The sequence below is a fragment of the Cydia pomonella genome, chromosome 5, assembly GCF_033807575.1.
Source record: "Cydia pomonella isolate Wapato2018A chromosome 5, ilCydPomo1, whole genome shotgun sequence".
Taxonomy (NCBI): domain Eukaryota; kingdom Metazoa; phylum Arthropoda; class Insecta; order Lepidoptera; family Tortricidae; genus Cydia; species Cydia pomonella.
Window position 1 is genome coordinate 10530036 of NC_084707.1, and position 15391 is coordinate 10545426.

At 35.6% G+C, this 15391-nt stretch overlaps 1 protein-coding gene across 3 annotated transcripts in view; it reads left to right on the forward strand.

Annotated features, from left to right (window-relative positions):
* Positions 1–1345: 1345 nt before the first annotated feature.
* LOC133518287 (plasmanylethanolamine desaturase 1) overlaps positions 1346–15391 on the forward strand; it is a 78047-nt gene continuing 64001 nt past the window's right edge. For 2 of the 3 annotated variants that reach the window (XR_009799456.1, XM_061851957.1), the window contains exon 1: positions 1346–2778. Coding sequence is in view for 2 of the 3 variants with exons in the window: in XM_061851957.1 (XP_061707941.1) it covers positions 2520–2778 (259 nt within the window). In the remaining variant the exon portion in view is untranslated. The remainder of the gene's footprint in view (positions 2779–15391) is intronic. The other variant, XM_061851956.1, reaches the window with a different exon arrangement.

Sequence of the window (15391 nt, forward strand, 5' to 3'; positions counted from 1 at the left end):
GAATTGCTAATTTAAAAACCTCACCCCAACAAAAACAAAAATCAAAAATACAAAAAGAAATTCCGTCGTCGGGATTCGAACCCAGAACCACTAGCTAGAACTGGATCACTACCTACTGAGATACAAAGAGTGCGCCTCTAGTATAAACGAACTTTTGAAAGGGATTTTTTTTTGTATGGAGTTATCGTTCTTCTCCTAGTGAGTATTATATTCTTTGGTGGGGTGTCATAAAAAGGTAAATTAAATGCGCTATAATATTGTTCATACATTTGAACTTGTGAATACCATAGTTTGTGAGAAATTTTAAGTTTTATTGAAAATTTCCCAAAAAAAAAACAGTTTTTTTGTTTTTATCAACTTTACTAGTAACTTTACACTAAAACATTGTATGAAGATATGAATATTTCATTAATAAGCTATAAAACTTCATGAACATTTTGGAAAATCGGTGTATAAACAAGCAAATTACACTATTTTTGTTCCATACCGGATGACACCACCAAGAGTCGGATGGCTGTTTCAATACAATTTGCAAGCCAAATGATGTTTAAATAAACGTAATTGGTGACTTGACCACATTAGAAACTGTCTCCCGATGGTTTTTCAGTCAGAATAACATGCTTAACAACATACTAAAATATGGTGCTGGTTTCAGCAAAGCGTGACAGTCTTCATGTTGGAGGCACCGTTGGAGGCACCGTTTATCGTGGAGTTGACAAATTTCGGTACCTCGGATGCACGATTACCGACACAAACACCAGAGAGGAGGAGATCAACATACGCATCCAAAACGCCCTGCGATGCAGCGCAGCCCTCCATAAGGTGTTGGCGTCTAAGCTTCTCAGCAGAAATACTAAGTTACGGGTATATAAAACTATAATAAGACCAATCCTTATGTATGGCTGCGAAGCTTGGACACTAACACTGAAAGAAGAGAGTCAGCTCCTGGTAGCGGAAAGAAAGGTGTTACGGAAGATCCTGGGACCTATCAAAAGAGATGACGGCACCTGGAGGATCCGTAAGAATGCTGAAATCGAGGAGTTAGTGGCCGAACCCAATATCATCGGCGAAACGAAATGCCACAGACTTCGCTGGTTCGGCCATTTACTGAGGATGGGTGAGGATCGAGGTGTTAAGAAAGCTTATTTGGGACAACCGACTGGTTGCCGTCCAGTGGGTCGGCCCAGATACCGCTGGAGCGACAGTGTACAGGCGGATCTGTGCCAACTCAAAGCCGATAACTGGCAGGAAGTGGCACAGGATCGGGACAGGTGGCGTTCTCTCGTTTTGGAGGCCAAGACCCTCTTTGGATCACTGCGCCACAATAGTTAGTTAGTTAGTTTCAGCAAAGGCGCCTTTTGGACCCTATATGACTCTGAAGGGCCCTCCACACTCGTGCGAATCGAGGCGCGAAGCCGCGAACGCGAGTGTGGATGGCCCTCGCGTCGATTTCGCAGATTGTTCACGCCTTAGCGCCTTATTCCCCGTTTTTAGTCGATATTTGGGCCGCGTCAAAGGAGAAGCAAAGCGCGAACTTGCAAGACTCCACACTCGCAATCGCTTCGCGCCGCGATTCGCTCACGAGTCGGTTAATCTGTTAAACTGTCATAACCTTCTATGGCGGCTACTTGGTTATTGGGTGCGAACTTGATTAACCAAAAATCAATTTGACAGTTCCTAGTTTGAATCAGTGCCTTGCCGCAAACTAAATCCGATCAGCCGGCCATCCGAAATCGCTGTGAAGTTGTGCGAGTGTGGAGTCTACGTTAACGTCGCTTTATGTTCGCTCCGCGAAGTCGCGCCGCGATTCACGCGCATAGTCTGGAGGGGGCCTAAGGGAAGCGTCTACTATGACCTCGGTAGAGTCAATAGCATCCTAGCCAAAGTGCAAACGCTAGAATAACAATTTTTGACGCTAGTTCGAATTTGGGGGTATATGTTTTATTATTGAGCGCTCAAATATCACCATAAATCTAAAGCCTGACCAGTAATATATCATCACGCGCCATATTGCGGAATTTTATTGGAACTAAAAATTTCGTACTAAACTGAACTGTTACTCTATACATGAAAATAACAGCGCCCTCTTGACAATGATCATATATTTCTGGTCGGGCTTTAAAAGTATTTTTTATATATCAAATATTGTTAAAGATGTTCTGGTATTTTGTGAAACGGAAAATGATTATAAGGCCCGACATCAGGACTGATTTCGGGCCCGATATCAGGAAGTCTGGATGTAATTGGCCCATTAAGCTGCCTGGCAACCTTGCATATGTTGTCAAATTCGGTATGACATGATCAACTTGATCAAGTGACACACAATTGACCAGCCGTATATGAGCAATGAGCGATTATAATCTATTTTATTTATCCTGAAAATATACTTTCCAAGCGAAGAAAAATTTCAAATTTAGTTTATCGATAGCTAATGTAAAGTTGAATGCAGTGTGCCTATTGAATATTATACAACGTTGTTTTTAATGAAACGCCCTGTCTTTGAAAATAAATAAAGGGCTATGACTCTCCCGCTGCCGATACCGCCTTGCGCCAAAAGGGATGGCCTGAGTGGACTGAGCTGCGAACAATTCGAGTACGCTAGCACAATGGCTACAACATTGCTGGCACCAGTAAAAACTGAGAGAGAGATCCTGGAGCACTCGATGTCGGAAGATGACCCGAACGCGAATACGCAGCTCTCCAGTGAAGTGGGGAAGCAGCCGCGCTGGGGCCCGCGGCACCGAGGGGCGCAGGAGCTGGCTGAACTTTACAGCCCAGGTGAGTCTTACACACTTCCCATTACCCAACATTAACTTAAACCCTTATTCTAATCTAACTAAAAGTAAAAAATATAACATATTATGATTAAGTGATCCCGTAATAAACTGAACTTAGCATATTACTGAATAGAGGTTTTAGACAATTTAAAGTGGTATAAAAACTTGTTAAGCTGCATGTTCTGAGTTCTTTTTGTATGTAACAAATATTATAGTAATAGTTTTATTTGACCTTACTAGAGCCCTCTAAAAAAAATTAAGGACATAGTTTTTCTTCAGTCGGGTTGCTTTGTGATGATCCCGCTGACTTTACTTGCAACTCTTCATTACATATTACAATATTTTTGGATATGATATCTGAAAATGTGTTTTTCCATGATTATACTGTTCTAGTTTATGAGTAGAAACTGCACTGTATCTTAGAATTCAGAACATTTTACCTTTTAATTTAATATTACTATTTATTTTGATTATTATATCAAATGAAATATAATTTTATAAGGAATTAATTTATTCCCATAAGCCACGCAAATCACATTGGCTCATGTTAGCAAGTAGTGATTAAAGTAGCAGTGAGTAATTCTAGTGGCTCTGAACTTATAGACATGAATTGTTGGGTTATTCCCACTAGTTACCACCAAGTTGTTACCAGTGGTAACTACTGGGAATTTTTTTCCCGCCTCTTACCACTGGTAACTACTGGGGAAAAAAAATCACAATAGTTACCATGAAGTTGATTTGGTCGTAACTACTAGGATTTTTTTTTCCCAGTAGTTACCACTGGTAAAAGGTGGGATTTTTTTTCCAGTAGCTACCACCAAAATTTGGTTAGCATTCAGTACTAATAAAAACAGTATAAATATATAAATAAATAAAATAAAAATAGCCTTTATTATTGAAGTTTTTACATCTGTAAGTATATTTATTTATCATTTCCATTGGCAACTCCAACTCGTTCCTTGACGAAGGCCTCTTCCAAAGTCTTCCATTCTGGTCTATTTCTTGCAACACTCATCCAAGCTTTTCCTCCAGTCTTTTTTTTTAGTATAAATATAGAGTGTTTTAATGAATAATTAATAAAAAGTAGAATTAATTATAAGTTAATTAGTTTTTGGTTTAGTTATAAGTTGATTACTGTTTCAGTAAACTGCCATAAAAGTAATAAAAAATCGGTCTTTGACTGATTTGTTTGTTCGTTCGTATAATTGTGACGTTATTTATTGAAAGGGACTTTATTGTCGATGGCGCTTACGCCATTATCAACGATGCTCCTATACAAATACAACGCTGCGCTACGCAGTGTGGCGTAAGCGCCCTTGACAAAAGATCCCGATTTCATAGATAACGTCACAATTAGCTCATAATATAAATACAGTGTAAATTTCATATAACATCACGCGCTATAATGATTCACTCTTTATAAAATCGACATTTGTTGCCTATAGTTGGTTTAATATTAATAGGAGCAGGCGTACATAGGCTACGGATACTGCTTACCCTTGCTATACATACAGAGTTTACAAAATACTTTGTTGAGTCATTATCAGAGTGAACTCCCAATGGTCTTAAGTGCCATAAACCCTACTGGTGCTTATGTCTTTTTCCTACTCCTCTACTGTTATCTCAGTTATCTGTCATTTATGCATTCATTAACACGAATATAAGAACATACATAAAAGATTTCAAGAAAAGTCTATATTGTCTATTCCTCATAAAAGCTCTTGTGCTTTTATAAGCTATAACGTTACTGCGATTAATGGCTACCAACCTAACAAAACCAAAACGAATACAGTTTTAAACTAAGTGCATTGCTGCCAACTTACAAAATATTCATTTGGTTGCATAGTAAAAATAATTACTTCATAAGTCAGAAACACGCATGTGACACCCGTAATAGCAACACCTATAGACTACGAAGACCGCTTAGCGTTGCTTGTTAGTCTCCGTAGGCTACGGTGGCCAAAATTGAGAAAAAACTGTCCAAAAAATTAATTTAGCAAGTAGCAAGTACCAGGGCCTCATGAGTTACGAGGTGTCGCTGACCGGCCGGCCGCGGCCCGGCGCGGGCCGGGCGCGTAACAAGGTATGCTCGCGCGTCTTGGCTATATACTATTGCTGTAATTTGTTTACCTAAATTAAGATTTATTTTTGTTGACTCGTAGGAAAAATATTGTATGCAACGTTGTATAAGTAGGTCAAAAAATTCTCGTGGCGTATTCCTTTACAATGTTCGCCTACGCCTTCGGCTCCGGCTCACATTGTAACTCACGCCACTCGCCTTTTTTGACCCTTCTTATACAACTGTTGCATAAAATACTATTATGCCAATTTCGGCTATGTTGACCATTTTCCGAAAAATTAAACAACAGAAAAAAATTGAGAAATGCAACCTGCAAGGGAGAACCTCCGGACATACGAAAGCACTTTTGCCCAAGCTGAAACTGTGACCTTCGCTAACACTTTCTCAGTTATGGTACAATTTGTACTGATCTCTGGAACAACAGGTATGGTCAATCGGTGCATATGATTAATATATTATTTGATTCTATAACAATGGCGTTGTATTCATTATTAATTTTTGCTAGTTATATGACTGATCATTATAGAGAATAGGTCAAGCTGTACAATTGAATGAATTTTCGTATGTAATACAGTCAGCATCAAATTAATAGTGATGGCCTTAGTGGCCAAGTATGTATATTAGAACTCATCCTTATTTCTATGTTGGTAACAAAAGATATGTTAAAATATATTTGACTTAAGCTGTCAGTAGTGTGTAGTATTTGATGTTAACTGTATATAGTTTATATTAATTAGGCAGAACTATACCTATAGTACTAATTACTTCAAAGTAAATTAAACAATTTTCAATTGGATCAGACTTGCTTATCTTTTGTTTAAAATCTAAAGAAATTGCATTATATTTCCTTCACTATTAATTTCAAAAAATTCTATTAGATAAACTTAAATTTCTATTCATTACATCACATAGAGCTAAAAATAGGAGGTGATTCTGATTTGACCGTGACAGCAAATTCTATAGTAGCAAGTTTTGTTTTTAAAAAAAATTATTGGCAAATACCCTATTATATTTTTCTATGAAGTTTCAAGTCTTGCACCGAGAAAAGTATTCATACCTGATACGAACTTTCAACCCCTTGGGGAATTAATCATCATAAATTTTTGTTTACTAATATCGTGTTTATTTATGAAGTTTCAAATTCATCATTTCAAAAAAATACAAACTTTCATTCCCTTTTATCTCATTAGAGGTTGAATTAAAAAAAAGCTGAAATTACTTTGACTGTATTTGTATATTATGTTTTTCTAAGAAGTTTTAAAATAAATGCACCTTGTTCTAACTTTCAACTCCTTTCAACTTTTAACCCTCTTAGGGGATGAATTTAAAAAAAAGACTGATATCTCTTTTCGTGTGTTCTAATGATATGTTTTTTTACAAATTTTCAAGTCCCCCACTAAAAAAAATTTCGATCCCAATTGAAATTTTGAACCCCTTATTTTACCACTTTCGGGGATACATTTTCAAAATCACTTCTTAACACTTTATATGCAAAATTCAACTTTCTAGCTTTTGTAGTTTCTGCTATGCGTTGATGAGTCAGTCTGTTAGGATGGAAAATTTATAAGTATTATAAAACAGTGATACTAAATTACAATCCACATAGTAAGTAGGTTTTCTGTAGTACGGGCAGTTTATCTCACGGGTAAGATAGTGTCGCGCACGGATGTAGATAATAAACGGATAGAGTACACTGGCCAAAAAGTGTGTCCGCATGAGATGTCAAACTAGAGCCTTGCATCTCGTACTATTGGGGTGACCATAAGTCATATGTGGCCGTCCATGCCTAAAGGGTCCTTATGGCTGGTATTGAATTAAGTATAGATCCTGAATCTATGTTAAATGAGCTATCTAATACAAAAAGAATCGTGACCCTAAGTCCCATATTTAAAAAAAAAACATCAAACCTACACATGTTAAAATTGCACTTTTAAGAAATTGTTAAAAGAAGTTTGAAAATAATTTTAAGTATGTTCCCATTGGAAGTTACATAGATGATGATTGATTATGTATCTCAAGGTGTTATTCTTTTAAATTAAGTTATGGTTTATTTAATTTCACTTCCAGATCGTGAAAAATTTGCTTTTGATTAGAGCTAGTCGCTTATAAGAACGAAATTAAGAAAAAATAAATTTTCGGACTGTTCTTTAATATGTTGTAATTTTAACCATAGTATATATTTGGATATATTGGAATTCACATGTTAGTATAGAAATAAAACCACCAAGTTCACAAAATATATATTTTTTTAATTAAAATGTCATAATGATTATATTTTTCATCTTCGTCTATAACAATAACAATTTTTGTATAGTGATTTCTAAATTATTTAATCAGACCATAGAAGTATCACAAAAGCGTTATTATTATTCTACAAGTTTTATTTCTCTAGTTATAAACGATTTGAGTTACATAAAAATCACAAATTCACTCCCATACATTTGGGAAAAGGGTCCTTATGACCAATTACAGGCAAAAATTATTAATAATTACAGTATAGCACTATGTTAACACTATTTATTTACTAATCTTGTATTAAAACATAATACCGAAGAAAAAGTGTTATCATAAATTTACTCAAAATCATAATTAACACAAATTATATTCAAATGATCATTAACCTACCACCTTTTTTAACCTGCCATTTAACCTGCCAGACATTTGTTGGACTCATTCTACGGGTAGGTCTGAATTTTTGTTAGTCAACGGCAACTTGGGCCATAGCGAAAAAGCTGTATTAGATACCACTAAATTTCTAGGATTAAGTCAATACAACATGCTCAGAAACGCGAATAATAAAATTCTTGATCTGTTATTTTGTAATATTCTTTGTATGATTACTGAACCTGAGATTGAGCTTTCTAATGTAGACAGGCATCACCCTCATATTCAATTCGCGATAGACTTGTCGACACCAAATGCATTCCCAATGGTGCAAGTTCCAAAATATAATTATCATAAGGCTAATTATACTAACATATCCGATGAACTTAATAGAGTAAATTGGGAATTTGAACTTTCTCATCTAAGCCCGGATGATGCTGTTGATCGTTTTTATATTCTCTTATTCGACATAATTGACAACAACGTACCGTTAGTGAAAAATAGTCATCTAAATACCCTACATGGTTTTCTCCAGCATTAAAAAATACTCTTAAAAGAAAAAGAAAAATATGGCACCGTTGGAAAGTTTATGGCTCCTTAGCTGATTATTCTGAATATTCTCTTCTCAGAGCTCGTTGTAAAAAAATATGATCGAATTTCTTTAATATTTATATTTCTAATACCGAGAAATCTTTACGTAATAACATAAAACCGTTCTGGTCATACATAAAATCATCAAAAAGTCAGTCATCTGACTACCCACCATAGATGCTCCATAATGTTTAAATGTATCTAAGTACTTGGTTGTAGACAAAATAACAAGTGCCAAACTTTTTAGCTGTCAACCGGCTGAAGCATATTTGGTTATAGCACAATATTTTATTGGTCACCGCGATACATGCATGCCTAGTGCGGTTACCAATGCTTATCAACTTCGACTGTAATATCTTTTGCTGAATAAATATTTTATTTCCTTTTTCATTTTTCAATGACAAGTTATTGGATTCTCCGGAATTAATTCTCATAAACGTTGTTAAATGATTCACACAGTACTGGGTTATCCCGGAAGCGAACTACTAGTGTCCGAGCGAAGGTTCGATTTCCGTTTCGGCCATTTTCAGCCAAAAAATAATGCTTCGGCCGTTGTTTCAGTTTCGGCCAAATATCGGCAAACCTTTGGGCTGAGCCGAAACTTAGGGAAATGGTACTTCGTTAGTACGAAGTACCATTTTGTAAGTTCAGTACTGTGTGAAAGTAAAGTATGTAATAAAGACAAAAAGTTGGGGAACAACTAGGACAACAAAATTAATATACTGATTTATGGTTACAGTAATTAATAATAATAAATAAATAACATTTATTTCAGACAGAGCCCATACAATTTTGTTAGTTAATCTTAAAAACTAATTATTAATTGATGTTCTTAACTAGCATTAAAATTTACAACTAAAAAGTAAAATACAATAAATAAATAAACATAATAAGCACAACATACGGTCAGCAGTGTTTGACAACATGTATGGACGTCCACCGGGCTAACATAGGGTTGTCCCAGCTAGTATGGGTGTTTAGTGCAAAACCTTACTTTTCTTGAATAAAGCATGAAACTTGGCACAGTGGTTCCTTATATCAAAGTAAGCCGATTTAGATCGGGAGCCATCGGGAGCTCACTCTCTCTAGGGCCCGAGAGGGGGGGTTAAAGTAAATCGAACAATCCCTGTGTAGCTAATAGGTCATGTTTGGTATCAATTTCGGATAAATCAATAACTTAGAATTCATTTTCTTTATAAAAAACGGCATTTGGTAAAAATATTGTAAAAAAAATCACAAATAATCAGAATTTTCGACTATGTTTTTTGATTTAAATTTATTGTAAAAATTTAAATTGGTTAATTTTTTTACATACAAAAATATGATGATAAAGCCTATTTATTGTAGATTGAAAAAACATTACATATCTTAACCTCTACTAAAAGTAATTTGCCTAAAAAAAAATATAGCGTCTCGCGCCGATAAATATCTCTTTACCGACATCGGCATCGATATCGACAAAATATGAAGTGTACACACTGGAGACCGACTAAATGTGTTGTTTGTGTGGATCCTAAAATAAAGATTTAAAAAAAAACCTAGGTACATAATATGTAATTTGAAAAATGTGTCGTTTAGTGAAAAAAGGGACCCTGGAAAGATTGCTGCTAACATCACGGACCATCGAATTAGCATAGTACATAGCATAGTTAGTACCAACCACTCTATGGTCCCTATTCTTAAATAATAAGAAGTAAACTGTAGGTATTATTGAATCTATTAATGATACCACAGCTTAATTTCGCGTCTTGTGTGCCAAGACAGTTCTTTCTACGGATACATGAATGGTTACATTTCAAGTCCTCCTTCATGATATCTACTTGGCCTGCAACCCTTCGGTTCCCGTCCTCTATAGTAATGTACTAAAAACATATCAGAACCGTAATTTGAATATAGCACTAAAATAGTATAATGTAATTAATTTCAGTAATCGTATATTGATATAATTACTACCACACTGGTATCTTTTTTATATTGGCAACATGTGCGAGTGAGAGACAGGGCTCTGGTTTTGCTATCTCAAGTGGACCGTTTTCTCTAGTTTGGTACGCGAACACCTTTCTGGCTCGGTGATAAGGTTCAATTTGTATGGCAAAAAAGCCATTGCGCTCTCCACTTTACGTAAACCTTCATGTTGTCGCGTCGCTCCTGTGTTAGGCCTACTGATTAGTACCGGTAGAAAATGTAACAACGTCAGACAGCATTTATAAAATGGCCTGCATTTCTTCTAGAAAATAAATGGAAAGCAAATTATACAAGATGTCCTATTAAAAAAAAAACAATACGATCATAAGTAGCCCATTCTAAATACTTTTAGTGTTCCCTAATCTGTTTTAAGTACGTATTCCAGCTTAAAAAATCATTCACTATCCGTCGCTGTCGTACTATTTCAACATTTTCAAACTTCTAAGAGTTATTTGTTTTACAAGGGGACAAAGTTGTTGTTTATCCGCTCCGCTGCTAATATTGATACCCGAGCAAGCGAAAGCGAAAGAGCGAAGCGAATGGTTCGCGAGAAGTGGAATCTTGAGCGTTGCAAGGCACGAGGGTCAAACAAACTTTGCTTCCGAGTAAAACGTTATTTTTTTCACCACACCAACGCGAGGAAACTACTAACTATAAACTACCAAAAAAATTAACCAAATCAAATCCAAATGAACGTAATAAAAAAATCATCATTTAAAAGTCAATTCTTCCAGCTAACATAAGGAAACAACTCAAAAATTGCATGATTTTTTAATTTGTTCTTGACTAAATTATAAACGTTTTTATTTTTTAAAGTAAAACTCGTCATTTATACCTAGTTAATGCGTATGAATTACGTAGCTTTTTTTTCACAATCCATAACTCCCGTGGGAACAATATAGGACTTTGTCCTTCAGTACACCTGCATGAAATAAGATCTTTTTCGAGCAAGTGTGATGAAAAAAAAAATATGAAAAGTTAGCAAACATAAGTAGTTAATAAAAATATTCAAACAAACCCATTGTAATTGTCCTATTACGTTCGATCTGTCCCAATTTCACTTGACCGTGAACACTGAAGTTTCAGCGGACTATTAGACAGAATTGGTCTTGTAAATCGTAATACCTACCTACTCGTATCGCAAGGCTTTGTCACGGGCATTGCTCGAATCAATATAAGTACTAACTTATACCTACCTAGGTATAATTATATTAATTATCCCTGCCTACAAACATGACAAATGGCCGGCCTAACGTAGCTAACGCCAAATATAGGGGGCCATGGTTTATTCAAAAAATTGAATCAACGTCATATAGAAGTATCGCCTACTTCATAACTCGTGACGACTGTTACGAGTAGTCGATTAGGCGATAATGGTCGTTCGATTTTGAACTGAACTTTCTTTCATTATTATTATACCCTTAAATTATTAGTTACAAATAATTGTTCGCGAGCATGTTATAAAGCGTTCTATTCTGACTGAAGTATCATAGTAGACAGGTTGACATTTCATTGGGCGCATTCATTTTTAAGTAGTTGATTAGTACTAACGTTAATTATCAACCGGGTCTCCAATATAAACCTTCAATGGACCTTCTAACTTCTTCTTGGTTCTTCTTCTACTTGGTTTAATTGGAACATACCCTTAAATTATTATAATAATATATATAATAATTCAGCCTATATACGTCCCACTGCTGGGCACAGGCCTCCTCTCATGTGCGAGAGGGTTCCTTAAATTATTTGATAAAAATAATTGTTCGCGAGCTTGTTATAAAACGTTATGAAGTTTAACAGATAATACAGTAAGCAGTCCGAAAGAAATTGTTTCGTAGATATAAAACTAGTCTTACTTATTATCTACTCTAGCGTAATATTGTCCTAACATTACTGATAACCTCCAATGAAACTTCTATAACGTATGCGGAATGAAATATGGGAGTTTTTGATATGTAATAATTTTTAATAAAGACCGATGAAAGAAAGATTATTGTTGATTTTGGATTTCATACAATGAAATTAAAAAGACTGGTAAAATACCCGCAATAGGGTATTCGACTTTATTTAAAATAAATTATTTCACCCTCAATTCCTCATGGAATCCATCATCAAAACTCAAGCTTGACAAAAATGTGCCTTGAAAACCTAACTGCTTCACAAACATGCGAAGAGAACAAATTGCCAAACGTGAACTATGCGGCGTTGAAGAGTTCCATTCTGTTCATCATCAGCAGTTCCGCTTCATCAAATGTCACTTCTAGAAATGTAAATGCTTGACTTGATGATGAAAATACTAAGATCACTATATATATGCCTTTAACATTTGAGGAGTTCCCTCGATGCCTCATGGACCCCATCGACAGAACTCAAATTTGACAAAAATTTGTCTTAAAAATCTAATTTGCTTCACAAACACAGCGAAGAGGACAAATCGCCAAACATTAAACAAAAACATACATACCGAATTGATAACCTCCTCCTATTGAAATCTTGAAGTCGGTTAAAAAGTAAAAAATAAAATAAACTGAAATTATATCTAACTGCCAATTTAGAGTCCATATATATCTGTCAATTATTCTGGTAAGTTTTATGGGCATTCGATTCTTTCTCTAGAAATTATGGTCAACCGAGAAGAACATGGTCGCGAACTTGTATGTAATTTCTCGAGTACTAATTAATTCTCTATGGCCGAAAGCGAAGATAAAGGAACAATTTGTGGAAAAGGGGTCAGTGATAAAGGCCTTTATATAATATTCTTACGTCCTTTTTCTTTGCAAAAACTACTGCTAGAAAGCCTGGTTCAGGGAAACATTCACAGCATTAGCCAGTTTTCTATAAATATCTTGAAGATATAGGCATCGCAAAACATTCAAGAAAAGTTAAGCTCACATAATATGGTCAAAATATAAAAAAAACAGCTGTCAAAATCATATCCATATACACTCACTTAATAAGGAAATTCGTGGCAAGGTTACTATTATTTTGAGAACATCAATGGTCCAACGTACGAGAATGTGAAATATTTCGAGCATACGAAGTTTCCTCAAAAAGTATTCCTAAGGAAGATGAAATTGGAACTAAAAAAATGCCCATATTTGTGTTTTTGGCAGCGTGGGCCAAGGCCAGGCCACACCGATTGCGTGTGCGTAGACGTGCACGGGCACGTGCGCGTCCCGTTGCGTTGTAAACTATGAATTATCATAAGATATGACACACCGCTTGCGTGACGTGCGCGTGCGCGTGACATGCACGCATTGCAGTTCCGACGAGACAAACCGGCTGCGTGCTGCGTTCACGTGCACAGAGCGGCAACGTCGCTTTGTTGTGTGTAGTGATAAGTGTGATAACGTTGTGTTTAACGGCGTTCTAGACCGCGAGCCAAGAACAGATTTCCATGATCAATCGCCTCGGCCGAAAACTCGTGTAGTGGTTAACGGCTAGGTATGGTGAACCCTCGTGGACGTCAGCTGCCGCTCCGTTGGTGGGTTGAGGAATGGCAGCAATTTACATATTACGCATACTTTGCCGCACATTAAGTAGTAAGGCGCATATTTTTTACATGTTCATTTTATAGCTGACGGTCATGCCACCGCAATAGAACCAGCTGACGTTTTTTTTATTTAAAACAGCATCTAAACTATCATCTGACAAAGTATCAGTCGGGAGGCGATGACTGAAGAATAAATTAATAGTTTAAAAAACACTAGAAAAACACGCTTTTTAACCTTGAAACCTGATCGTGTTCAAAGTCCATGACGTGACCTTTCTCACAAGTGAAAACACGACTATGATACGATATTCCATCATGGAATGCCAGTGCCTATCTTCCGGCTTCATCATCAGACTCTGAAACCTTATCGTGGTCAAAGTTCATTACAAGACCGAAGAAGCCGGACACCACAAGGAGAGACCGCACCGAAAACAAATACTAAATATAGCAAATACAAATACTTCTATACAATAACAAATACATTCGGTTCGTATTTTTAACCGATTTCAAGATTTCAAAAGTGGAGTATTTCATAACTCCGTCATTTCTGAACCAATTTTGAAAATTATTTTTTTGTTTGAATTGATTTATATACAGATTGGTCCCATTTTTGTCAAAACTCAGTTCTGATGATGGGATCCATGAGGAATCGAGGGAACTCTTCAAATGTGAAAGGCATATAGTGATTTTTGTATTTTCTGTAACAAACCAAGCATTTACATTTAAAAAAGTGACATTTGATGAAGTGGAACTGCTGATGTTGATCTGAATGGATCTCTTCAATGATGCATAGTTCACGTTTGGCAATTTGTTCTCTTTGCCAAGCAGTTAGGTTTTCAAGGCACATTTTTATATTTCTATCCGATTTAGTTTTTTTTTAAATAATTATCTGGTGCTTTATTTCATGCATGGTGTGAAATAATTTATCTTAAATACAGTCGAATACCCTATTGCGGGTATCTTACCAGTCAACCATAGGACAAATCTGAAATGTGTCAAGGTGGGTGCAGTGGCAAAAAAAAACATGTTACCTCCTTTTCTACATAATTAGGCGTAGGACGCTGTCTTTTTAATTTCATTGTATGAAATCTAAATCAACAATAATCGTTCTTTCACCGGTCTCCCTCATTAAAGTCGGTTTTTTTTTCTTAAAAATTATTAGTACTGTGGATAAATATTTAAGACCTTAGTACCTAGCAGCAAACGTTTAGATACAAACGTAGTCCTCCTTTTTTTTCTCTGGATATTAATATTATAGAAAACATTTTTATATGTTTCATAATATGATGTTTAAAGTCATATTATGTCATGTTATGTTACATAGTTCATATAGAATTGGTACGCACTAGAAGATTGTTATTTTTTTAAGTAAATAAAATAAGAAAGTTATGAATGGTGAATTTTAAATAGTAATGTATTTAGCTTTAATATATGTATAAATTAAAAAAAATCTCAGTTATGTAAATAATTATGAACTGTTCTCATAATCGACCCCTCTCATATTCTGCACAACACTTGTCAACATTTTTGGCGTGTTGATTTCTTGTAGATCGCAACGCAATTAATTGATATCCTGGACAATTTGACTAGTCTTGTTTAATTTTTTTTTTCATGATTGCCCAGTAGTTTTTGATAGATTGAAATTGGGGATAATTCGGAGGATTCATCTCGCGGGGTATGTAATTGGCCTGAACATTAGCATGCCATGCCAAAACTTTTATTGAGTAGTGGCAGCTGGCTAAATCTGGCCAACATTTCACAGGACCGTTATGGGTTCTAATAAATGGCAATACTCATTTCTCTAAGCACTCTTTAATATAAAGGTCCGACTTCATTGTTGACTATGTTATAAAACTTTTCGTCTTACAGCCGCAATTATAAATT